The sequence below is a fragment of the Serinus canaria genome, chromosome 1, assembly GCF_022539315.1.
Source record: "Serinus canaria isolate serCan28SL12 chromosome 1, serCan2020, whole genome shotgun sequence".
Taxonomy (NCBI): Eukaryota; Metazoa; Chordata; class Aves; order Passeriformes; family Fringillidae; genus Serinus; species Serinus canaria.
The window spans coordinates 54,229,383-54,257,024 of record NC_066313.1 but is presented as its reverse complement, the minus strand read 5'-3'; the positions used below and the strand labels follow the sequence as shown (position 1 = coordinate 54,257,024).

At 43.2% G+C, this 27,642-nt stretch overlaps 1 protein-coding gene across 8 annotated transcripts in view; it reads right to left on the bottom strand.

The window, feature by feature from the left end:
- The window catches only part of TSC22D1 (TSC22 domain family member 1), a 90,429-nt gene extending 84,191 nt beyond the window's left edge, over positions 1-6,238 (bottom strand). For 6 of the 8 annotated variants that reach the window (XR_007779045.1, XR_007779046.1, XR_007779047.1 and 3 more), the window contains exon 1: positions 2,248-5,088. Coding sequence is in view for 3 of the 8 variants with exons in the window: in XM_050981437.1 (XP_050837394.1) it covers positions 2,248-5,060 (2,813 nt within the window). In the remaining 5 variants the exon portion in view is untranslated. Of the gene's footprint in view, positions 1-2,247; positions 5,103-5,720 lie in introns of those variants that run through there. The other 2 variants (XM_009102965.4, XM_009102964.3) reach the window with 2 other exon arrangements.
- Positions 6,239-27,642: the final 21,404 nt, after the last annotated feature.

Below are 27,642 nucleotides of genomic sequence, written 5' to 3'. Positions count from 1 at the left end.
AGTGAGGATGACAAAAGGAGTACCAGGCCCTGAGATCCCCTGGAAGCAGAAACAGATGCAATCTCACCAGGTTTTTAAGGTCACATACAAATATACAGGGAGACGTGCTGCTGCAAATGGTCTGACTGTACACAAAAGTAACCTGGCCACTACTGCCGTGCAAAAAAAAAAACCCAATTATTTTTGGTCTCCATTTAATAGAGTCATATCCTGCTTTGTGTAAAGAATATAAATGGTTTTCCAACTGCAGCTAAACAAAAGTGTAGCCTACCTGGAGATGACAGATTGAACAAAGACGCAACGTGCATGGGAGAAGAAAGGATATGATCTTTGGCTAGCCAAACAACAGAGGAAGAAGGTATTTCTGGCTATTGTTACCCTGAAGGATTTAAACATTCTGGAAAAACTACCAATCATGTCGAACTGTTAACATATGCTCTTAAAATCAGGATACAGACATATTCTAGATGTCATGCTCCAAAATCCTATCTTTAAGCTTATGACTTTTTTTCTTCTTGGCTACAATCCCCCAAAAGCTTAGGGGTATTTCTTGGTTGATAAAAGAAAATAAAACCCAAAAACAGCAACCACACTACAACAAAAACAAACAACACCACCAAACACCAGTGGGACTCATGAATAGAAGGATTAGTGTCTTGGTTTACAAAATTCAAATTAAAGAAACCCAAAAAATATTTCTGAAAAACTGCTAACAGCATAATGGTGACACTGTTGGCTTTAACACCTCAATCTGTCTTCTATCACCTTCATGTACTTATTGACTAAAAAAACTTAATCAGAATGCAACAGTGTTGGAACTTGTCTTCTAGCACTCCTGGAAGACAAGCTGCTACTCATTACAGTTCTCTGGCATCTTAGAAAGATGTGATGAAAGCCACTACGGCCGTCAACACCTTATGATCAACATAATCAGAGACTGCTGATAGAGTTAGGATTTTCAATATTAAGAAAAGAATCCAGCCTCTCCCAGCAACCCATTTCATTAAAAAAAAATAAAATTAATAAAGTCTGGCCACTGGTATTACTCCTGGTTTAAGTTATGGCACCAAGAAGGTATTTAAAAAGTGTTTCACCTCCCATTACTACAGCATTTTTCCCACCTTGTGTTTAGTGCCTCATTTTGTCTCCTCACCCTAGTCTCAGTTTTTCTAATGTTTTCTGTCCCGCTCCACATTCCCAGGGACGGTTATTTATCTTAAAAGTTACTTCTCCATTAATGTAGCTTCTTAGGAAGTTCTTTGGAAGAAGCACCAGTTTTCCTGGCCATTCACAAACCCATATCACAAGAGGACCTCAACACATTGAGGACTTTCCACACATAATTAATATCAAACCATCACACTTTAAAATTGATGTTTCAATCAATTCAGCCTGCATACACAACGGTCTCAACTTCTCTGCACACACTGTCAAAGAAATGAGAATGTTCACATGCACATACTATTAAGACTAGGCAGCGGTCATTTACTTGAAAAGGTGAAGGTGAGAGAATACATGTAGTTTGAGCTGGTGAAAATGGGGAAAAAATATGCAGTTTTCTTACTCCAGCTGCACAGAACTGGTGTACCAGATGCAAAGGTTTACCACTCTTTAGCAGGCCTGAGCAGATCTCACCATGCATTAACACTTTGAAGCAACATCATCAAGACTAGAAGTACCCCAGGTTCAATTCAAAGAGCCACAACAATGTTGCTGAACATCCCTTAGCCCACCATATTCATATGCCTAAAGCATCTCTTGGCTGTCAAAGAGGTTTTGAATACACCACAGAATCACAACTGGTTCAACCTTAGTAAAGTCAATACTTTAAAAAGAGAAGCTAAGGCAGAATGAAGTCTAGGCTTGTGAAAAAAATATATATACCTAAGAAAAAATATTAATTATTTCCATATAATAAATAATCTAAACTGCAATCACCACTAGTATACCCACACTCTACAGTATTCTTGTCTTCAACACAGTGGGAATATACACACTGAACAGACTGTCAAGCGCAATTTACCCACACAGTAGTTTCAAAGCATAATCAATACAACCCACCCCCTCAAGTGGAAAACAAGTTCTTTAATACAATATCTGCATGTGCTGAGACCTGAGAAATAGTATTTTAATTAGACAGAAACATCACACTGCTTCATTTCACAGAATGGCTGTAACAAGACCTGCAAGTTAGTGCAAATCAAACTATCAGTGTCCATCTTTTAATAAAGTTTCAGGCAGTCTTACCTCTCATCCTCACCATCTACAAGAGGCGTTGTCAAGGGCAGCACCTTCAGCGGGAAGAGGGACGCCGAGGACGGCATGCTGCTGCTACCGCCATCTGAAGCGGCCGATGCTCCACCACCACTCTCAACGCTGGCAGCTTGAGGTAAACCCGCCAAGGAAGGTTCTGTAGGGCGTCTGCCATCTTCGATTTGGCTTACAATGGACTGAGCTAGTGATTGTGCAGGGAACTGGGTAGAACTTAATGGCATCTGCTGTGGCACACTCTGTGCCACTGGCATACCTATACTTGTTGATATCAAGGGAGGCTGACTAACACTTTGAGCCAAGCTGCCATTCTGCACAGCCGAAGCCTGTGCTATATTCTGTGGCTGTCCCAAACCTACAGAAGCAGAAGGTATGCCAGGAGGCACAGCTGAACCAGCTTGACTTGGAGCAGGAACAGTACTAGCAGAGGGTATAGGGCTTACCGCAGGCAGCTGCTGGCCAGTCATCCCTTGGACTACAGATTCCACTCCTTGTGCCTGTGGTAACAAGGTGTTTTGCTGAGCAATGACCATTTGCTGAGGAAGGCCTGCAGCGCTAGCCTGTAATCCTTGCTGCATTATTCCTGTCTGCACAGGCTGCACTACTTGGGAAGATGGAGGAGCAGCCGTTGATGGCATAACTGGAGGTGGAATTTGGTTTGCAGCAGATGGTGGTTGCACCACAGCAGCTACACTTCCTTGCTGCCCAACATTTAGCATTTGACCACTGGCAGCTACACCTGGTATTGCTGCTGGAGCATGTGCAACAGGCTGAGCTGGGGCAGCAGCTGGATGTGCTTGCACTGAAGGCTGCATGCCCTGTGCCTGGGCAACAGGAACCGGTTGCCCAGCTCCTACTCCTGTAGAACTTGGCTGCATGGCAGGGGCTGGAGTCTGAAGGATCTGCTGATGTTGAATGTAGTCTGGCATAGCTCCTGTGACAGAGTTTTGGTTCACCGCCTTAACGTGACCCGCGGCCATCTGCGTAGGAACTGGCTGCTGTTGCTGCTGCTGTCCGTACTGCAACTGCTGCTGCACCACTGGCAAAGTCTGCACAGGCTGCGCCGGCTGCGAATACGGCAGCTGCTGTTGAGCCATACTCTGAAGGGCAGGTTGCTGGTGGCCCAGAGATGGGGATACACCTAGTATATTAACTGGGGCTGGCTGAACCCCAGTAACAGTGGTTAGACTGGCCTGTGCAGGAGGTTGGACCCCTGGCTTCTGCTGTGGATAGTTTACTTCTTGAGAATGCAGCTGGACTTGTGCAAGCTGTGATTGAGAAACACTCTGTGGTATACTAGATGCTGGAATTGCTGGAGGAGCAGCACTGCTAAAATCCATCTGCTGCGGACCCACACCTTGAAATGCTTGCTGCTGTACCACAGTAGGTGCTCCCATTTCTCCACTTCCCACACTTTCTGTATAGTGACTCAGTGTGCTTACATTGCTGCTAACAGAACTCCCACTGGTGCTCTCCCTTTCAGAAGTCACTTCAAGCGGGTTTTGTTTTATCGTCTCTACTGCTTTGTTTACTGCTACTCCCTCCGAAACTGCAACAGTGTTTTCTTTATCATAGAATTCAGTGCAAGTCCATCTACCTTTTTTGAAAGGTTCAGAACTAGAATCTAATTTTACAACCCTAAACCTTGACGTGCCAGATGCAGGCTGCTGCTGGCTTGATCCCACTGCCATTCCTGCAGTTGGATTAGTAACATTGTTAATGACACTAGAGGAAGCACTCGTACCATTGCCAACACCACTCAAGATATTCACATTAGCATTGCTGCTAGTTCCAGACAAAGCATTTACATTACCAGTACTCATGATGTTGCTTAAATTTATAGTACCAAGCACATTGCTTGCCACACTAGAACTACCAGCACCAATATTACTTAAGGTACTAGTTCCAGCAGCAGGACTTATACCTAAATTGCCAGGACTACTTGTAGTGCGGATATTAGACACGGCAGATGCTGGGGAACCAGTGGATGATGCAGCAGAAACTGGTGCAGTTGATATAACATTGTCAGAGCTTCCAGTTGTTGAGAGTTTTCTAAACGATGGACTGGGCGGTGGTCCTCCAGAAAGTGGGGCATTACCCACCCCAGGATGGGATGGATGATGGTGTCCATGATGGTGGTGGTGAAGATGGTGGTGATGATGAACATGATGGGGATGAACACTTCCATTGATCACAACACTCTGCTGTGGGTGATGAGGCAGAGGAGCATGCTGCTGAGGAAGATGAGGCTGGTTTGGAGAAACAGCCCCAGGAGTCTCTGCCTCTTGGAAGTTATTTAGAGTCTCTTCAGAAGAACTCCTCTCAGGTTCTCCCATATCAGTGGCTCTGGATAAAGACACATCCAAGATTTCTGAAGATGACAGGTCTTCAGTGTGAGACTCATCCAGGTCATCATAGCTTTCTGTATCCTCAGCTATGCTGTTATTAGAGCTCATACTAGCTGATATTTGAGCAGGGGTCACACTGGTAATCTGAAAGCCACTTTTCTTTTTCATTTGAGCTCCAGTCTGTGCAAGGGGCTGTGGCTGGAGCTGAGACTGTGAGAGGAGGTTCAAGCTTTGTGGATGAGGGGGTGTCGGCTGTGGACCCGCTGTTGAAGCTGCTGCAGGAGATGGAGGCGGCGGCTGGACCAGCAAAGGCGGCTGATAATCCTCAGCGGAGAGGGCAGCGCTCCCAACGCCGGTACCTGGTGCAGTGGGAGCAGTAACGCAGCTGCTGCCGCTGCTACTGCTGCTGCCCCTTCTAGGAAACATCGCCGGGTGCGCCATCTTCCTAGCACTAATGTCTGCGGCTGAGTCAGGCTGGTGCATTGTATCGAGTATATTTTAAGAGTGCAATCCCCCGGTATGGAAAGAGACAGACAGACACACACACACACACAGTTAGCTGTGTGCTCAGGGCAGGGCAGACACCATCACGCACAACCCCCCCGACCCCCGCAGCGCAGGGGCTGAGGCGGCTCGGCACCGCCGCTCACCACCACCCCTCTCCCCTCCCCTCCTCCTCCCCTCCGAGACAGGGAGGGGGCGAGCACCGGTCCTCCGCCGCCTCTGAATGTGACACTTTCAATCCTCCGCCATTCACTTTCTTTCTCCCTACCACTCTCCCCCCCCGCCTCCCTTTGATTTCTACCACCACCTCCCTGCTCGGCCGCCCCCCCCTTCCCCAGCTCCCCGACTGCGCCTCACCCGGGAGGGCAGCCAGCCGGCCGACCCGGGGGCGAGCCCCTTCCTCCTCCCCGCGGAGGCTCCGCCGGGCGTCGCGGCTCGCCGGCAGCCGGCAGCACCGCCCTCCCTCCCTCCTTCCCTCCCCGCCTCGGCGGGGCGAGGGTAGCCGGCGGGCCCGCAGGGCAGCCCGGCGAGGCGGCCGGCGCCCCTCGCCATCACCGCTCTTAGTAGTAGGAGGAGGAGGAAGGCGCGGATACGTACAGGACTGGCGCAGAGCAGGGCGGCAGCGGCAGGCTGAGCCGGGCAGGGACATCCCCGTCAGTGGCAGCCATGGAGCTGAATCATTTTGGGTATTAGAGAGACGGAATAAGGACGGAAGAAAAGCAGCAGCAGCAACCCGACAAAAGAGTCCATGAAAAGGAGAGAGAGAGGGAGGGAGGGAGGGAGGGAGGGAGGAAGGGGGAGCCAGCCAGGCAGCCTCTCTCTCCTCCCTGTGTCTGGCTGTCTCTGGAGGAGGCTCCGCTCCGCACGCTCTTCCTTCCCCCTCCGCCGCCTCCTCCCCCTTTATAACAGGCGGCACCCGCTCGTCCTCCGCAGAACCGCGCCTGGAATCCGTCCTCCTCCTCCTCCTCCCGCGTGTGCGTCCGCCCCGTCCTTTCTTCCCTCAGGGTCTACTCCCGGCTTCCCCGCCGCCGCGGGTCTCTCCCTCCCCGTGCCTGCCCCGTCTCCTCACGGAGCGCTGGAGGAGGCGCCGCGGGGGGGAGGAGGGGAGAGCTCGCCAAAGGGGAGGGCGGGCGAGAGACAACGTAAGATGGCGGCGGCCGCCGCGCACGCGCGGCCTGCCGGCAGACATAAAGCCCGTCTGGCCGGGGCCGGCGGAAATAGGGCTCGGCTCGCGTGGCGGAAATGGCCGAGCGGCGCCGAGCCCGCGGCGGGTGGGGGTGTCCCGGCTGAGGAGGGGGCGAGGCTGCGGCCACGGCCATGACGGGCGGTGGAGAGCCCGGTCCTCTCCCCGGCCGCGTCGTGTACCCGCTAGGTGCCCCCTCTCTGCCCGCAGCATGACTGTGCCTCACATGACCTGCCGCCGCCTCCCTCCCCCTCTCCTCAGCTCCGCTGCAGATTGATTCAAGTTATTCATCACCTTCTCTCCTTCCTCCCCTCCCTCGGTCCAGAATATTCCTGCCCGCTCCTTCCCCCGCGCATGGAGAGGAAAGCGGAGTGTGCGCGCATCCCCCTCGCTCGGGGCCGCCTTTCCCTTTGTGCCCGGGGCGGGCGGCTCGTCCCCGTGCCCCGCTCCAGCCCAGCCCTGGCGGGGGTCACCGCCCGCATCGCAGGCGCCCTCGGCGCCGCCGGTGCCGGGGCAGGGATGCCCGGAGGTCAGGTGGAATCGTTCATCCGCATCCACATGCGGTGTGTCAGTGTGCGTGTGTGTATGTGTGGAGGAGCTTCTCATGAAAGCTCCAGTAGAACCGTACCGCAGCACTGATTTAAAAAAAAAAAAAAAAATTACAAAACTTATTAAATGGAATCGAGGTGAAATCAACCGACCTTCCTTCACTGTTCCAGTGCCGGCATCGTTAGGACTAGTTGGCAAAGCTCAACGCGCCCACCACGGCGAGGCTGCTCCTATCCCATCCCAAAGGGATCTACCTTCTCCCCTTCCGTGACCAGCAAGCACCTGATCTCCAGAGCCACTCGATGCGCACATCGAGTGCCCAGAGGTTTTCCTTCGCATCCTTGTGCCTCCTGGCTTGCACAGAGCTGCCTGGCAGGTATCTCATGGCCCCACCATGCTCAATGGATCCCACCCAATGGATCCCCACCACTGGCACTGCTCCACCTCTCCTGGCAGCAGAACCCTCTCCAGGCCGACTTTCAGAGCTCGTAGATGGGGTGTCCTGCATTCCTACAGAGATGGGTGCCAGTTCGCACCCTCTGCCCCGTTTCTCCAGCAGCCTGATGCTACATACGGTGTGCACCATGCCTGGAGAGTTGCTCGTATTCCCAACTCCTGGCAGCATGGCTTTGTCTCCCGAGAGGCATCCATGAGCAGGCAGGAGGTGTCTCAAATCACTGCTTTGAGATTGGTGTGGCTTGCAGAATGGTGAGGTGTTTGCAGGACTTCAAGGGCTCAGGCTAGTGTTGTAACGTGATTGTGGAGCCCACTGGTCAGGACAATCGACAAGGCATGGGGAAAAAACTGGGCTTGGCTCTTGCTGCAGTGAATATTTAAGCACATAAGGAAGAGTGGTAGAGCTTTACTGGGGAAAAAAAGTTGTGAGAGTCCAAGGTATTATATCATATAGCTGAGTCATTAGAGAGTTCTTATGGCAGATGTAAATGTTAGTTCCTTCAGGCAGAGAGGAGATTTGAGTCTCCCATGTTTAGTGTGTGGCATTCAATCACTGAGGAACTTAAAAGCTGCCTTTCTTGCTCCATTTTGTGAAAAGGGCAAGGATTCAAGGTCACACACAGTGAGAGCTTTTGCTGCCTGTTCCTGAATTTTAGACTTCCATCTTGTCTCTCCCTGCTAACCTGGCTTATCTAGCTCTCATTTAGTGTGGGGATAGGGGTGGCTTTTGAGAAAACCCTGCCTTTTGCAGTTTAATTCCTTTTATCTGGAATGCAGACACTCAGCTCAGGTCTCCAGGTATCTGAAAGGTAGACTTGCAACCCTTCCATGGTTGTACTGCCTTTTTACAGAAACTAAAGAGCAACTGACACATGGTTAAATAAGATCCTTCTTTTCCTGAGGGCAAGCCAATATTATTTTTTAAAAACTGATAATCAGAGAGAAGCCTATACTTAAAGACCACACTACTTGAAAGTGAGCTGTCTACATGTAACCTTTGCAGATTTCAGGACAGCATCACAAAGGTGCTCACAATCTGTCTAATATTGATCCTTGGTGCAACACTGAAATCTTGGATTGTCTTTAATAAGATACTCACATGTGTAAACATTTTTGAGATGAGAGCTCAACACTGCCAGTCAACTGCCATTAAAACCCCTGTTCTGTCTGCTTATAATTTTCCCAGAACAATTTCCTTTGAGCAATTGAGTCTTCTATGATGAGTCGCAGCTCAAAGTTGGTTTTTTGAATGTTTGAACAAAGTCCAACTACTTTTAAAGCACAGAGGCTATGAATACAGATGAGTTGGTTTCTAGACTTAAAAATTTGTGCAAAAGCAACCTAAAAAGGATTGAGCTGTAAAGTTTGTATATACCTAATCAATATCAGCAAGACTGAAAAAGAAAAAAAATAGCAGTACTGTTAGTAATTAAACATTTGCTTTGCCAATGCTAATGAACTGATATTCGAGTAGCTGGGCTGCTTCATAGTACAGTGTGTGAAATGGGGTTTTTATCAATTGGGTCCATATTGTTCTCTTATTATAAAGAGAAACTGAAGAAAAAATGAAATTTAGATAACAGAGTTAACTTATCTGCATAATGTGGTCACTAATCTGTTAACAATCAAAATAATGGTGCAGACTGGACAAAGCACATCAGAAGCGGCACATTTGAAATTAATTTTTTAATGCTGTTTGTAAATATGAACATTTTTGTGTTACACCTTTTTTCTTTCCTTACCTATTTTCTTCAGGTATAAACTTACTTCTATTTCTTTCATTTTTTTGTAAGCATTAGTCTAAGCATAAAAATGGGATTCTCAGATTAACAATTTTAATTCCTTTTCATGTCCATTAAACTCTATGAAATTAAAATTAAACCACTGAAATATATAATTGTTATGGATTGTGTTCTTTAGTTGTTCAAGGTGGGAAAAGAAATTTCATCATATACCTAATTTACAAAACACCATGTATTTCAAAATTCAGCCACCACACAACTGACCATGCATAGAAAGTAAATGAAATTACCCCGTAGTTATTGCAAACAGGTCTACCTGCTATTTTTTAATTAACTGTATTGATCAGCCAGTTGGAACCAGAGTTATTTGTGTCATCACTGGATGGATATTCAGCAGCTTGTTGACCATGATCACTGCTCATGGCTGCAAGGCAGACAGTCCTGCAGTGCCATCATTACCTCAGCTGCAGACCAAAGAGTGCTGGAGGGTTGCCAGATTAGAGGAATCTCTTTGGATTGCATCTCTTACAGACATGCTTCCCAAATGAACAAGCACAGATGAGCTTGATGCTGTCCTTGCTGCCAGGCAGGGAGAGTGGGTGTCTGGAATAACCTTTATTTCAACTTTAAAATCTTATGATTCGGGCTAGTGCAAGAGAACAAGATCTTCACAGTGTAAATATTTAGAAATCTGTCTCCTGTATATGTAATATTTCTTCAGACAGGAAACAACAAGCCTTGTTACCACCACAGATTCTCCAAGGATACCAGAAGAAGCAGTATTTTAATATTTTCTTTCTTTGGCTGCTTTATTATTTGACACGGTTGTGTGCATTCATCCTAGCATATGCAGTAGTTTATGTCTTTGTACCAAGTAATTATAAAGCCAACAAGCAGGAATACTGTGGGGTTTTTACTCAAAACAGTCAGAATTATGACAAATCAGTCTGATACGTGCTTTAAATCCTGTGTGACTGCTTCATAAATAATTTTTTTAAAAGTATAATGAAAAGAATTTTTTTCCCATGAAGCTGCCATTGTTGGTTTAGATGGAAACCTTCTCTCTGTTCATTAATATTGCTGACTGTAGTCTCTCAGTTGATTTGCAAAGATGGATGCATTTTTTTCTTCCTTCTAAGAGAAGTAGTCGTAAGAAAATTCTCACCTTTCAGCCCTGAAAAAGTGGTAATTCTGCTTCTGCATTTTCTTAGAAAGTTCAAGTCAAGTCTTGATCTTCCTTTCTTGTTTTGTTTTTAGTTGGCTGGTTAGTTGGTTGATTGAGTTTACTGATTCCAAAACGCCTACTGAGGTATTTTTCATCCCTTATTTTAATTCTTATTAAATAATGTTGAACATTTGGGAAAGAGAAGTTTTCTCACAAGTTTTTATTAAATAAATGCTTGCAGAAATTAACAATTCAAGACTGCAATCAAGAAGTCTTGAAAAAAAAAATCAGTTCTCTTAAGACTAGTAAGGTGTATTCCAATGCCAATATATAAAAAATCATATCTTTCTAGATCATCTGGAAAAGTTGTCTTAAAATATTCATTATACCTGCACTTGGGGAATGTGGCCAAGTAGGCAGTCTTTTTTTAATGGGGATTGTATTCAAATTCAGATTTAATGAAAGATGTTTAGAAGCTTTATCATCACTTTAAAGTCTATAGCTGTGTAGGCTACGTACAGGACTATATTGACTGTATTGTGGGAGCAAGGGTTAAAAGTAAATCCTCCACCAGCCCATGAGTAATGAATTAACAGCCAAAAGATCACCATGATTTTATCACTGTATTCATCTTGCTCTCCTTTATTCCTTCATTTTCTCTTGAATTTGTAGTCAACTGATGAATTTGCATCTTATAGAAGTGCCAAGTTATGGAAAATATTTCCCAGATACCTCAACCTGCAACTGTAATGAATGCAGTACCACTGTAGTGTGAGATCATTTATTTAATTATGTGTTTGTAGAGTACAGGTCTTAGATTGCTAACTGTTTGATCTTTGATTAGTCAGCCAAATGGTATATATAATTAAGCTGAAGATTAAATAAAATAGATGATCAAATCAATGGAAAATGGTCATACAGTTAAATAGAGCCTCATCACCTTTTTTTTTTTTTGTCTGGGTAATCAATGAACAAAGTAATTGGTCAACCTTTTTTAAGATTAGTTTTAAGTTTTATGAATTAATCATAAATATTTGCATAGGACTGTTTAAAAATGCAGAAAATGTGAACTCTTGGTTTGTAGTTCTCAGTTGCAAAGATTGTGTGGAATTGTTCTCTTCTGACTGATCCTAACCCTGATAGAGAAAAGCACTTAGGAAAATGCTTTGTTTGGGAGCATACTTAGTGTTCCCTCCCTACACTGGGAATTTGGTGATGTCTGAAAGTTCTGTGATTTATGTGTGGTTTTCTTGAATGGTCAGGAGTGAATGTGTCTGTTGCGATAAGGCATAAATCTTTAAAATCTCAGCCTAGAATTAAATTTTGTTTTTCCCCTGAAGAGGTGGGTTTCTTTGATGCTGAATTCTTTGGAAAAGTAGAATGTGTAGTTAGTATTTAGTACAGCCACAGAATTTTTGTCATATTATCACACAGTAACTGGAGGCAGATAAGATTGTGAGGGTACAGAGAAATTCTTCTTAAACTCATTTAATTGTCTGAAGCTTGTATATCTAGTTTTCATTTCCCTTTTGACTGTGTCAACAGTATTTCTGGCCATTTAAAACATATTCTGTGGAAGCAAGTGTTTGTTTGCAGAAATCCAGAATTTTCTATGGGACAGTGCTTGAGCAAACTTCAGCTTTGTTTTTTATATGCATTAGTTGTAATGTAACTGAACTGCTTACTGAAAGTAAGCACACACTGGTCATGAGCACAGCAGAAGTAAACACAATTTTTATCAGCAGTCATTTGGTATATTTCCTGATAACTCCAGTATTAAAAGTTATATATACTGCACTATTTCTCTGCTAAAGGACTTACAAACTCATTCACAATTACAGTAAATTTAATTATTTTATATCTGTGAGGTCTTTGATTTGTTTCCCTGTATTATGATTTTTCAGGCGTCTTGTCTCTGATTATCTCTGCATTTTAAATACTGTACTTGTCACTTTTGCTTCTGCACACATACACTGACAAGCCTTGAAAGTCATATTAAAAATGCCCTCATGACAAAATTCAGTGGGAAACAGGTTTAGGTTTAGGATTTCTAACTCAAGCACGAGAAAAAAAATTGTCTTTATCACTTTCAGTAGAACAAAAGATGTGCCAGGTCCTGACAGTTCAAACACAAAGTCAGAGACTTAACTTCAGTCATGTGAATAGTCCCTTTGAATAACATTTGGTCGCCAAACCCCTAAAAATTAACATTAAATGTGTAAATATTTGTAGGCTTAGAAGACAAAAAGATGAGGTATGTGCTAAGGTGTGGCCTTATGGAGACTTAGAATTTTGTTTGCCTTTAGTTGATAACACTGTTGAGTCCTTATCAAGAAGAAGGTTACTCCTCATGCTGCCAATATCTTTTTGAAAGATGCTGACATTATATCTGATGGAGCTTTGTGTCTTAGCTTAAAAGCCAGTCCTGCAATATTTCATGGCTTTAGGATCAAGCTACATTACCTCGTTTCCACTTTTACCTGTTATTAAAGCATTTTAATTTTTCATAAGAAATCAGAAAACTCCTTATTTTAAATAGGCCATCTAACAAAAATGCATGCTGCTATTGATTGGAAAGTACTTTATTCCTCCTCACTCTCAAAATCTTTATTAGTAGTTTCAGCATGGAAGCACTGATGAGAGTTTAAAACCCACTGGGGTTACTTGCCATATCTCAGTGCTGAATGAATTCTTAGATAACACATGAGGAAAGGCAGAAATAGTGTCAAAACATACCTCAGACTGTGCTGGTGGAGCCCATCCTACTTGAATAAAGGGCAGTATGTCAGTGTGTCTGTCCTGAGAGACAAAATATGGTGACAATGCAAGGGAATAGCTTCCTGCAGCAAACACCCCCTGCCCTGTGTTTCCCAGTTGTCTCTTTGAAACCATCTGTGGGAAGCAGAAGACAAACCCTGGTCGGCACGTGTGCTGAATTGAGCTCAGCAACATGCGGAACACTTGCTCTCCAATTGACAGGTGCCTCCTCAGCAGCCTAGAGAGGGTGGTCAAAGGGGAATCCTTGGCGAGAGGACTTCAAATGACTCCCTCTTGGCGTGGGCTGCAGGAGATGGTACTTTTTTCTTGGTGCATAAAGGAGGAAGTGAATGGGATACAAATTAAATTCATTGACATGAAGATGAGAGGTGGTGTGTCAATCACACGGGTCCAGGAAATAACATGTAGGCTTAGTAGTTCCAGAAGTGTTTGCTTAGTTCACATGCTTAGTAAACACAAAATTAGACCTGATTTTGGAATATAAAATGAATGCAAAGTAACATTTTTAATGTTTGGTGACATTTGTGAAGATGATGTAGTTGATATGCCCTGTGAATTCTAATAATTTTAGAACATTGTGGTACTAGAAATATCTTGGAGAACAGCAAATAGCCCAGAAAAATGCAACAAAAAGTGATGTTGGAAAAAGCACGAGTTTCAGTCATAATGTGTGCTTGTTTGTGAGTGTCCTCAGGTTGAGGCATTAAATCACAAGATAATCATCTGTGACTATTTAAAGGGGAGGGGTAGTATTTCAAAATCCAAATTCAGCTCAACCCCAGTGAGGTACCTGAATTAGAAGTGTTGCTGTAACATTGCTCGTACAGAGAAGGAACATTCACCTACAAGCTCTGCATCCTCTGGAGTTGTCTCCACTGACTGCTAGAAGAATCCTGGCTAATTAGATGTCTAGTGTGTGTCTACCAACCCAAGGGACCTTGGGTAAGGTAGGAAGTATGTGAGCCCATGGCATCAGAAAAAGAATATTTAGACTGAACATCAGAACAAACAGTTTGGAAGGTACACTGCACACTAACAGTGAAAGACAGCCTATGAGAAAAGGGTAGAAAATCAATTACAGTGACACTCAAATTTAGCCAAGGTAAATTACTAAAGAACTGCCTGTACAGAGTAATCCTATGCTTGCCAAGAGAGGGTTCATATAATCCGTAAGATTATTCCTACCATTAATATATACAATACTCTTATCTGGCAAAGAACAACAATCAATAATTAAAGACTTTTACCTGACACCAGGATTAAAGTGACAAGTGATTATCCAGGGCAGAAAGGAATGTGATTTTATTCTTTAACATTATGCTGGGGAATAAAATCACATTCTTTATATAGATAAATCTATGCATGTATATGAATATGTGCATACATAACTAAATATTTTTATATGTGGTTTTCTCTTTGAAAAGATACATTGCATTATTTTATATATATAATCTTAATATATGTTTCCTAACATATATGTTAATATATGTTAGGAAATAATAATCTCAATAATGTTTCCTAAAACAACTTGGTGGTGCTGTCATTGTCTGCTGATTGACAATTCCACCTCCTCCTGCTGTCAGATGCTATTAGCCAAGGGTGCTCTGGGCTTGGTTTAGCCTGGCCTGTGCAGCTGAGAGCTCCTTCCCATGTTTCTTATCTTCCTTCTTCCCAAACTGGACATCTCTCTACAGTCTACGTGAACATGACCTCCCAAGCCCCACACTGGCAGGTAGATGAAAGCAGATTTTTGGGTCCAGCCCCGGCTTCATGTTACTGATGTCATCTTTTCTCTGCTCTGGCATCCACTGCATTTGGAGGCAGTGATGCTTCATGTTGTTTTAAAAAGTGTTTAAGAACACCAAACCTGTGTTGTACAAATTTCTTAATTTCTAAAAACTATCCAAACATACCTTTAACCTATCATTTTAATTATATACCATTTTCCTTATCCCACTTAAATGCATTTGTTAATGTGCTGATCCTGGGATTTTTTTCTTTGCTTGTCTTCAATCCTACTTTTCACTTACTTTCTGTGACTCTTTCTCCTTTCTGGTGCTTAGAGTATTTTCGTTCTCTGCAAAACTTCCCCTTAATTTCAGTCCTAGAACAGCTACACATAGCTGCCACCACTTTCAAAATGCTGCTTTCAGGCTTCCAGTTAGACCAGCTTCTTCTCGGGTAGGGTCACACAGAGGTTATGCTTCTTCTCAACTAATCCTCTGAGGCCTAGAAACAGGTTTTTCAAGCAGAATAAATAACTCTGCTGAGCCATTACACTCATTGCAAAGTGTTAAATAGCTGATTTCAGTGTTTTTGTAGACAATGATGAGTGAATACTGCATTTTGTTTCTTTTTTTAGCCTGCTTTCCTAAGGAAACAAAGCTTACACAACTGTTCTGCCTGCCTGTCTGTCTGCTTGTCTGTCAGCCCCTCTTTAATAACTCCAAACCTGTTTGTTCATTTCAGACAAGAATAGAGATCCCAAAGGTATGCTAGCACTGAAGATCCTGCACTTCTGCAGCCTAGGAGAGGATGAGGTCCTAACACAGGCTCCAGAGAACAACAGGTGACCCCTCAGTCGTTTGGGGCAGCAGTGGCCACAGCACTGTGGTTCAGCCAGCAAGGTCTGGCCAGCCACCACATAGCCCTCTCTGGGGGCTAAAAGGGCTTGAGGAGGGGCAGTGTTCCGGTGAGGAGAAAAATGTTGATGAATTGGGAAGGATGGAGGCCTGCTCTGTACACAGCAGTCTGTAGGCAAGCGTTGTTGTTGCTGTTATTCATGGAACAAGTGCATTTATGACAAAGAAAGATGCATGCAAAAAGAGTTTCCTTCTCTGATATCTTTCTCTTCATGTGTATGCACATCATGGACCCATGGTGCATGTGTATTCATTCTTCAGTTTGTTGGCTTAGTCTTGGATTTGGGTCAGTAGGTGCCAGTGAAACACAAACAGATGTTAAGAATATTGCAGCAGGAATTTGAGATTTCATTCTCTGGTACCCAAGAGATAGAGCCTACAGCTTACAATTTTCAGAGTCCTCATGGGCATTCAAGTTTTCAGCTCCTCCAAGTCTGAAGTCTTCTCAGCATTGCTACGATTTTCAGCTGTTTATCCTTGCAGGAGGCTGTTCTCCAGATACCCAGTGTGCAGATACTTGGTATTTGTCCTCTGTCTCTCATTGTGCCATGGAAGATGAGACTTTGCAGCTGCTGGTTAGCAGACTTCATGCTCTAAGATTTTAACATCTTCATGCTTTAGCTATGGAGGTCACAATCTGAATTCTCACTTGCCTCTACAGATAGCAAATAAGATAAATCATCTGATTCACATGTTAAGCAATAAAGATGCACATAATTACAATGTCTTAAAAAAACAATAACGGTGGCAGCTACTACAAACATACTAGAGAACAAAATCTGAACAGCTAAATAAATACTAAAAAAAACCCCAACTCATGCATCTGGCATCCAGGGCTGAGACTTTCTGTATCATATCTGAAATGGGTTGCTAGTGGGAGTGAATTCTAAATAAGTTGCCATCCGCTAAACAAGTCATTCTGTCAGAAACAGATTTAATGAGGCCTATTCCCTGAAGGTTTGTACTTCATTCTTGGATTCTCCCTTGTCTAATATGGTAGTGACCTTGATCCAAGCTTTTCCTATGGATGGAACATTCTTAAACCCTTCCCTTTTGAGTTTCTGTACTACATCAAACAGTCCCAGGGAACAGTTCTGGCCACTCAAATTCAGTGCTCTGTACTGTCAAATTATCCAAACAGTGCTTGGCGTGGTGCTGACCTGTGTCTGTAACAGTCTCCCAAACGGATCCAGAACACAGTGTGGGACTGAGCTTTGGCCAATGCCATTTCCATCAAGTAGCTGGCCACCCTGTTTCAGAGGGCAAGAACATTTAGTAGTATATGGCATGGGCTGTTCACAGCCTGCTGCCCTTAATGGCAGAAAATGGTCCTGGAAAATTAATGGCGGGATGAAGACGTACACTATAGGAGTTACACCTTTTCCTCTGGACTGCTGATATACTACCAGAGCTTTTATCCATTAACTAACTGCCTATTTATACAGACCCATAGAAAATAAGCACGTTAGAAATCTCTGCTCTGCTGTCACTTTTGTCTGGAAGTGACTGAGAGCTTCAACATTACTAATGAGTGATGGACAGTGATGAGAATTTATAGACATGCAAATGTACACTTATATATGTATGTGCCCTTGCATGAAGGCTGCAATCACAAACTTTTGCCTAAGGAAATCAGGCTCGAAATGTCATGGCCAAACACAAACTGGTCAGTCTGGTGGAGTGTGCTCTGTCACAAAACTCAGCAGTTTCGATGGGGCTTAGGTAAAGTAAGGTGTAACCTAGGAACCTGCCCTTTTGGAGCTCTACATATGCTCAGGCCACTGAAATTACTTCAGCTGAACTGAATTTTATGTGGAAAAAGGCCACTGAGAATGACGCACACTTTTTGAACACATTTGACTACATTGCTTAGCAAGCAATGTACGACTGTAGGTGTGCAGAGATGTGCAAGAGCTACCAGTAAGCTATCTCAGAGCCTCCATCAATGTAGTAATCTGAAATTTGACACAAGTAGTAGAAGCCTCTTGAGGAATGGGGTGTATTCTTGGCTGGTGATCTTGCCCTTAGCTAGTGCACGTGTTAGCATGTGCAAGGGGGCTCCTACAAGGCTGGGTCAAGGACACTGCAGTGTGTTGGAATGGACTACCCAGACAGTGCCAGCACTTGGCACAGTCTAGAACTTGTGTGCTGTTGCTGTTAATTTCCAGTCTGAAGTAACCTTCTGCCTTTGAAGCTGCAAAGAAACTTTGAAAGCATGATCTGCTATAAATTTGGGTAACAAATCCTCCTGAGTCTGCAAGGAGCTGAACCAAAGGTTGTGAATGGCAAGAAAATAGCTTGTACTTTCTGTAGCATACCATCTTCAAGGGAAGGGTTTAAGAGGTCGACATTAGCAGGTTACACCTCATCTTTTCCATAGGTATAGTTTACATTCAGAGCCCAAACCCGCTGCTTGTGCTTCCCTTGATATACTATCCCTCCCTTCATCCTGCTTCCCCAATGCCAGCTGGGAGTGGTTTATTTATCCTGCACAAGGGAAAGAGAAAACATTTGCACATTGTTGTTTCACCCGTGTTCTGAGGAATTTCCAAACAATCTGTGCTGAAAAAGTTTCCTCATGAACTTCCAGGAGAACTTGTGAAAAGCCAGGTTCTTCATGATTTCTATGGTGATTATTAATTTTTTCTCTCACATCAGTAATCAATAGAAGATCAAAATGGCAGCCTTAAAGATAGGGTGGCACAGCTACCAAGGGTACAAGACATTACAGGCTGTCAAGATGGTATTGTTCAGGGCTGTCAAAATTAAAGGCAATTTATGCACTGTAAGGGCAAGCTAAAATCAAGGCCTTGCAACTACAGAAGAACCTAAACATTGTAGTAGTCTAGCTTCTAGAAATATTTCATTGACTGAATGTTAATGTGTCTGTGGGATTTTCAGGAGTGCGCATTGAGGGCAGCAGAAAATGGAATGGAGTTTAATCTGGAAAGAGACAAGAAAATTATGTCTTTCCCTGTTAGAATCAAAGCCAAAGAGAATTTGGACACTTTCCATTACTTAGAACTGACTAAGCCTCTCTTTTGACTTTAGTGTAGTGTCTATTGCAGAGATGCCAGCAAAGCTATCCATCAAATGCTGGGAGGGAAAAAACACAGGTGCTCTCCTGACCCAGCTATTTATAGGAAAGGCTGGCAACTGCATGTGATACAAATGCCCTGGTTGTGTTTTCACATTTCAGAGCTCTAAATCCAGCTCTTCGGCTGAAAACACAGCTCAAAAATGATAATTGGTCACCAGTTGTTGCTGTTTAGCAAAGCTGAAAAAAACAGGAATTAAATTTAGCTACCGGGGACTGGGAAAGGAAAATAAAATTTGGGAATCTTTGTAGAAAACATTCTGGTTTGAGACAAAGGTGTAAGGGTAACAAAGAATTTGAATGGGAAATTGGTGTAAGTATAATAATAATTTATCAAAACCTGTATATCCAGTCATCTGCATGTTTAGGATGCAGAAAGTGCTATGGCTTCTAGACACAGGCCAGGATTTGAATTGGCAGATATTTCACTAAACTTCTCAGAAATTTTCTATTTGTTCTCCTGCTATTTGAGGAAATCCCAGGTAAACAATTTTTTTCTAACATCATGATTGTTGCCATAGGTTTCTGAAAGTTCTTATAATTTGTTAATTCTTAAGGCTAAAAATTATAATAAATATGAGAAACATCTGGGATTAAATCAGAAACATTTGGAGCCTACTGAAGGAATCATTTAGAGCTTTGCATAAAGATACGAGCATTTTGCTTCCTTTCTCAACATGACTGCTATTGTCTCAGTTCCTATAAAAATAGTTTCACTATATTTTAAACCACTTTTTAAAGTAAGTCTTAGCAGATTGCAAAGCCAGCAACAAATAAAGCAGTTTCAGATTTTTACCTCTCTCACAAATCTTCTAGCAGTTCTGCTAAAACTGATGTGCAAACACATTGACCTACTTTGGCAGAGATCTCCACCAGTCTTACAGGACTTAGAGTTCTCCACTCTATTATTATTTCTTTCTATATGCTTTAAGCAAGGGATTTATTAGAAAGTCACATATTCAGCAGCATAAATTGCTGCTGGACAAAAAAAAAGAAGTGCATATTTATGAAATAAATCATTTTTTAAACCCCAAACCAGCTCTTATTCTGTATTGTGAAAGGAATTATGCTTGTTCAAAGGCAGCTGACTCTATGCAGACTACCTGCTGACCTGGTAAGTTAGTGGAAAAGACAGCATAAGCAATGAGTGTGGACAATAAATCCAAGGATATTCAGTTTTGTGGTAGTACAAGAAATCAAGAAATCTTAGACCCTCTGCCTCAACTGATCCAAAAAAGCCAGAAAGAGTTTAAATGGAAGGAGTGTAGATTTGGATTGGATATTAGGAAGCAATTCTTTACTGTGAGGGTGGTGAGACACTGGCACAGGATGCCCAGAGAAACTGTGGATGCTCTGTGCCTGGCAGTGTTCAAGGCCAGGTTAGATGGCTTTGAGCAACCTGGCCTAGTGGAAGGTGTCCCTGCCCATGGTAGCAGAGCAAGATTATCTTAGAGCTTCCTTCTAACCCAAATCATTCTATGGTTCTGTGAAATCATATCCTAGAAGTACTCCATTCTGCCTTGTGTGAACCCCCATCTTTCACATAAGCACTTGAATACCTTCAGGGAGCTATAAAGGTGACTATAACTAAACCCAGATTTTGGTCACAACATGCCACAGACAGCATTTAAACCTGTGCCTCTGGTTTCTGGTGTGCCCAATATCTAGGAACAGTATTGTAGGGCAGCAAGGGTGACCAGCATCCTACTCATGAAAGGCTTTTTCTACAGAGCAGAAGGGCCCCTGACAGCAGGATGTCCAGGAGCACTACCCTAGCACAATTCTATAAATAGAAATGTGCTGTGACCATATTACTCATCTTGAGCAGCATGGTAGAAAGTGAAAGCCCTATATCTCATGTAGGATTTTTTTAACCTACTTTCCAAAAGATTCAAAATATCTGTGAGAGCATTTTTTTCCCATTTTTTTCTTCAAACTCCAGCAATTATATATATTCCCAAACAATATGGGAATTTTAATGTATTTGATAAAAATATAGAGGTCCCAAACACCTTTAGTTTTCACAAGCTTAATGAAGTAGAGGAGAAAGTTTGTAGTGTAATTTTTACTCTTGATAGAACACGAGGATGGAGAGATGTGCATAAGAAAGAGAGAGAAGCTCTATTGCATAAAAGCCCTATAGCCACAGCTCTCCTGAGTTTCACAGACACAGAGCTGCAGGGAGCCAGTCTCTCCTAGCCCTGCTGCAGGCCAGCTTGCCACCCTGAGCAGCAGCAGCTGCAGAGGGAGGTTCTGTAGCCATTACTGACGCAATCGCATATGTGATGATTTTATAATACTGACGTAAGGAAGGTGCGGAGGTGACACACCAAGCCCCACACCTGCCCCAAGACCGTAACCTCTCTGTGGAAAGCCAGTGCTAGTCATTCACAATCCCAGAGGCTGTCAAAAGGCTCTGAATGGAACTCTCTGTGTGATAAGCCATGTGTACATTGCTATGACACTCTCGGAAATTCTCCGTGCAGGTCATGCCACCTGGGAAGGGCAGTCTCATTCTGGAAGGTAAGCCTGGCAATGGCTGTACATCCCACATCCAGACCATCTCTAAAGTATGCTTAAATGTTTGCGAAAATAGTTCAGGGTTCCTTAGGAGCTTAGTAGAAGAAAGAGTCCTGTGAACTCTACAGTTTGTTGGCACACAGTGAACCCTGATACTGTGGGGTGCATTAGCAATCTGGGAAGATCAGGGTACCAAGCAGAACAGCAGCTCAGAAACCTGCTGCTTACCAGTTCTGGCCTGGACTCCTGTGGAGTACTGGACTCCTGGACTTATCATGCTTCAAAGGAAGTTTAAGTGACAGCTTGGGCATAAGCAGCTATCAAAGCCATTTGAAGTTCCTGAGTGGGTTTTTGTTGGGATTTTTTTTTTTATGCTTTACTTCCATAGCAATATTTCCACTTCATAATCAGAGGTGAAAACCTTTCCTTAGCAATAGCAAAACCACTTTTATTTGGAGAGTGTCCAAAGCATCTAAAACGGATGTGAGTGAATCTGTTGGGGTGTGGCACAATTTTTTTTTTCTCTGATGGAACCAAGCCAAACAAATAGGTATTTTTAGGCAGAGCCTGTGGGTACCTTCAAGCCCTGAACAGTTAATCAATCTCAAGATCCATCTCCAATCAGAAAAGTCAATTTAAGAGCTGATCTTGTTTTGAGTTGGGGAGAGTTACACAGAAGCCTTTTGTCTGTTTTATCTGGTGTGTGTCTGTGAGGGGCAAGGAGTAAAATGACTTCCTACAACTCTGAGAAATATATGGCATCATGCTATGTGTTCACAGTGTTTGTGATGAGTTACTTGAAATACACAGACCAAGAAATGCAGGATTTGAAAAATAATGAAAGACTAATATTGGTTTCTTAGAGTGCTGAAATTGCAGAAGATAAGCTTATCAAACCTAGCTCCTAAGCTTATGAAAGCCTAGCTCCACTGAAATCAGTAGGAGTTTTGTTTGGGCTTTCAAAAAAAAAAAAGAGAACTTCACTGTGAGCTAGTTTATGGCTTTCACTAGGTAGGAACTACAAAGTGAAACTATATCCTTATACAGTAGACAGGTATTTGCCAATCATGTTTGTGTTGAGATTAGGAAGAAATAAAATTTGCTCTGTTCTTTCTTTTTGTTCTTCTAATTAATTTCTGCTTAGTTCTGCACTGCCTTCTTCTGCTGCAAAGAGCAGACATTGAATTGGGATTGTGTGTGTTGACAGTCCTGGCTTGAGCCTTCCCGCGGGTTGGCTGAGATTTCACAATACATTTTTTCCCATGGTGTTTTCTGTCACATATTTTTTTAAACAAACACTATTCTGTCAGCTATAGAGGACACAAAGAAAAGATGTGCTGTAGAACAGCAAGCAAAAGGCAATTTCAGGTTTAGGATTTGCAAGATTATATAATGGCATTAGCAGCTCTCCTTTTCTGTAATCTCTTTATAAAATGTATATTCTATTTATCAAACATGCTATTCAAAGGAATAAAGGCAATTAAGGAGCATTTCATTAAAAAGAATGACACACTTTACCTTTGGCCACAGAAGCATAAGCTCTACTGATGTTACAGAGTCACTGCCAACAGATCTGGACTTTGGCTTCCACCTAGAGGAAACAGACACCTGAAAATGAGCCCAGCTGAGCATCTACTTGCTGCCACATCAGCTGTGAGAGCTATGACAGACATGTGGATCCACATGACGTCATATGGCAAATATTTGGTGCTATTACACATACTGTGGTTCTTCCTATTCAGGGAACTCCTGTTCAGGTATTTTTTCCAAGAGAATAGCCTTATGATGGAGTTGGTATTGACCCCATTGGTATGAGCTTGTCCCCTTTGAAATCCCTGATAAAATTTCTGTAATCTTGGACAGAAGCAGTATGGGGCCAGGAAGACATAGAGATAAAACACCACACACTACTTTGGAAGTTAAGGAAGCATTCAGGTCAGAATAATAACTTTCATCAAGTATGACAAAAATCAATGCCATTTGCACTGTCCAGCTATTCAGCTTTGTACATGCAGATTATCTGCATCTGTTTATCACACTTCATAATCCCAGCCTGGCACTGATTGAAAAAATGCTTTACAAAACATACAGCCCAGGGCAGAAGACTCCATAAAGTCAATGTTTTTACTGCTTTTCTTACTGGAGTAACAACCCTCTTGTCACGGCTTTTATTTTATTTTTTTAAGAGAGGGAAAAAATAGATTATATAAGATGATAGCAAAAAATTGATCCAAAATTGGGACACAGCCAAGAAAACTGCTGAGGAGATGGATCCTTGGTATCATGTGCTGAAGGTCAGCATAGGACCCATTCCAGAGCTTGTCTATGGACTATGGCTCCATCTCTGTAGGCACCAGTGTGTCCTTCTATAAGAATCACTATATTAGAGGCCAGCAATCAGTACTGTCAGCTCTTTAGGTGGGAGAAAGGTACTTTCAATTAAAACCTGCAGAGAGGCATGTGTTAAAAAATAAAAAGAGGTGGAGTAAAATGGAAGGACCATCCAGAAAGAAGTTCTAGCATTTCTGCCACCCCAAAGACCTGTAACAACTGTTAAAAAAAAAAAAAAAAGAGTATAGGAACAGAGCTGGATCAAGTTCTACTCCAATATGTCACTCTGTTGAGGTGGTAGCAGCACATCTCTTGTTGCTGGTCCATTAGCTGGCACGCTGCTGTGGTTACTGATGGCATCAACATTTATTTTGGGATGATGTGCATGCAGGGAGAAGGGAGGGGGGATTTTGCTCACAGCAGCTTGCCCAGACACTCTGGGCAATTCCTGTACTGCAATCCATTACTTCCAGAAGAAACACTGGACAATCATTTGCTCTTGGGCTTGCAGTTGAAGAGGGATTGCAGGTCCCTTCCCCTTGGCCTGTTTGTTAAAAGGAAAGTGGCAAAGTGCCTGCTGTAGACTGGCCACACATGCTGCAGTGATGCAGCTGCCACTGGCTGGCAGAGGAGACTGGCCAGGATGGAGCTGCCCCCACCCTCCCAGCAGCAGCAGTTATCCCATTTGTGTGTCATCTTTCTCCTCCCCACCTGCAGCATCCCAGGCTTCCCCAGGGCTGATGAGGAGCAGGTGAAGGCTTGCTAGGGATTAGGGAGGAGCGGAACAAGCAGCTCCAGGTACAGATTTCAGAGGAAGAGGATGCATGGCAGTGTGGGGATGAACAATCCCAAATCCCAGGTCTGAAGTCACACTCCTTCCTACTCAGGAAGGTCTGCAATGTACAGCATTGTTCAAACTACAGTGACAGAAACCCAGTTCAACAGAAGTGATGAGAAAATCCTGGTGGAATGAGGCCAGAAGGAGCAGCAAACTCCTTAAACTTGTTGAGCAAAGCCTGACTAGCAGCTTCAATTCTTGGTCCAGGGAAAAGGGAAAAGGTGCAGTATGTGCACCTAAACTCTCTTTCCAGAGGTCACATATTGAAATAGTCTTTTGAAGGGATGTACACAAGCTGAATAGCCATATTTTATATCTAATGATACCAGTATTTGTAACCAACTGTCACAAAACCTGTAGCATAAAATACCGTGGCACACCATACAAGGTTCTTCACAGCAATGAGTGTCCATGTGAGCTGGATGCTTGTTTATGTGCCAGGAACCTGCTTGCTCTAGGAGGTATTAAGTTGCAGTGAGCATAATGAAATGCTATAATGTATGAGCCTGGATGGATGGGGCATTTCCAAGCAGGCATCCCATCAGCAGCAAGATTCAGGCTGCTAAGAGGCACTGTGTCATGGGACTCTCCTGAGCTTTTGGGTAAAGTAGCTTTTTAATTGCTTCTTTAAGCAATTAAAGGCACAGCAGAAAGACCTTAGTGGTTATGTCTCTTAGCTGAATTAGGTTGGTACCTGGCCAACCTTGGTCACAGAATTTTTTTGAAGAAACCTTTTGCTGTTGGCTGCAATAAGTGCTTCATAAGTGAGTGATCATTGCTGACATGCATTAGATAATAGAGAAGTTATCCTTCAAATACTATGCTCAATGATTTTGACCAAACAGGCGTGGCTACAACATTGGCCAAAGTATAAAAATCTGTCTCTTGCAAGTTTCTCTTTTTCTAGTGTCATAAAATATGAGACTGAGTGTAACATTAATTTTATAGACAAGAAGAAAGATAGCTTTAATAGTAGTATTCATTATTTAAAAAAAAAAAAAAGTTTTAATTATTTTAGAAAACCAAACCCAAACCCAACAATATCTGTTATTTATTACAGCATTACATACTGTCTGACCATGCAGCACAGCTTGCCTCTGATAGCTTGGCTCTAAGAAGGCTTACTTATGAGATGGAAAATCCCTTTGGACCACAGTCTAGAGGAGTCCAAGCCCACAGTGTCCTCATCACAGGAGAGAACACAGTTCCACAGGTAGTCCAGTCTCTGTTCTTGCTGACTAGAACCTCCCTGGAAAACAGGTTTGAGGAAGCAAGATGGTAGAACTAGCTGAAAGCAACTTTTAAGGCTCAGGATTTAGGAACAGAGAATGTTAGGGCTCTTTTTTCCTTTACCCAAAATTAAACGCAGATGCTGCCCTGGGATCAAGGACCTAAACCTCAGGCTCTCCTTTCCTATGCAAGTTCTTTGCTTACTGGTGTTATTGACAAGATACCTCCATGGATTCTGCCATTTCTTATGTAATAGCAGAAACAGACTATTTTTTCAAGGTCATTAATTGCAGTCAAGCTTGAATACTCAATGCTTTTTGGGGGGCATGCCTATGTAATCTGGAAGTAGTATTTATTGAATTACACCTCTCCTAATTGAGGCTCCAATAAAGTGAACATTCATTTCTGAATTTAAAGAAATCAACAGCTTGGTATCCTAACTACAAGCCAATGTTTTATCCATAATGTTGACCAGAGTATTTTCCATTTGTGTTGGCATAAACCCAGAACTGCTCAGCTAAGATGCAGTGATTTACAGTAGAGGTTGCTTTACACAATTTTTACCAATATCTGTCTCTATCCCAGTATTCCACACTTCTGAACAAATGTTCCTGAAACAGTTCTGCAGGAGACTGAATATCCTCCCTTCCAGCTGAAGGTCCAGCCCACTGCTCTCTGCAGTCTCTAGGAAGTTTTCCATGGCTCCAGGACGCACTGGAGCTGACTCAGAGTCTGTTCCTTTAAAGCAGCAAACTGGTTTAGCTAGCACAACCAGCGCTTTGCAGACAACTCAGCAATTACGGGATCATGTAACTACAGTAAGAGGCTGAGCTGCAAATTACTGTAATTATGAATATTTCTGTTGCGAGGCAAATTTACAGCCAGATATGTCACATCAAAATTATTTTATTTTGTGGGTAATTCTAATTTTGCAATACATTTCTAGAACTTCATTTTCCTGTTGAACAGCATTTTAATTTGAAGAGTCTACTACAGTGGTTGTGGTGGATTATTTTCGAATTCAGAGGCAGATTATGAAATGCAAGCATGCTAAATCCTGATCTGAGACTGAACAGTGCAGTTGGGAATGGTGATTAATATCATTCTAAAGGTATTGGACAGTGTCTCGGAAAAGGCTGAGCTGCATCCAGTGCCTTCCATGTACCCAGATGAGGCTCCATCTGCCATAAAAGGGAAGACACAAGCACCTCCAGAGAGCTCAGCTTCTCAGGGGTATTAATCTCAGAAAAGAGGAGGAACGTGGGGTAAGACTGCTGCCAACATGTGTACCTGGTTTGAATGCCAAAAGCAAGGCAGAGGGTCTTTTGTGTGACCTTGAGTAAGTCACTTTATTTCCCAGTGCCTGTTTTTATTTAGTTCTTCACCTGTACAGAGGTAAATACAGAGAGGATTGGGGAGGATATATTCACTGATGGCATTTATGTTCCCAGAAACTTTGGTGAAATGGTCTTGCTCATTAATGAGTTGACAACTTCCCAATAATTTTTTATTACAATGTAATGTCAGGTAACCTGCATCACTTCTACCACCTCTGACCTTGGCTCCAGGATTCTGAAAGCAGTACAGACTGCAAAGTGGTGATTTCCATGGATTTAAGTCTTGTGGACCATACCCAGATTCCACGCATGGAACCGTTTTTTAGGTTTCTGAAACAGCAGCCTCCTTAAGGGGGCTTAAGGCCTCCAAAGCTTAAGGCAGAGCTCAAATGTTACTGAAGCTGATGTGCAGCACAGCACAGCCTGTCTTCTGGCTGTTCATGTTCTCAACATGAACGAGTTCATGGCCTTTCCCTGCCCCATCCCTGATTGACATTGGGCAAGTGCAGCAGCTTCCCTGCTCGGCACGAGGCTGTGACCCAGTGCCAGTGGAAAGAGCTGTGACCTGGGGCCGCCCAAAGCAGGAATGACCTGCTCACCTTAGTCTTTACCTTAGGCTCCCTCCCAGGAGGAAGCCAAAAAACAACCCCC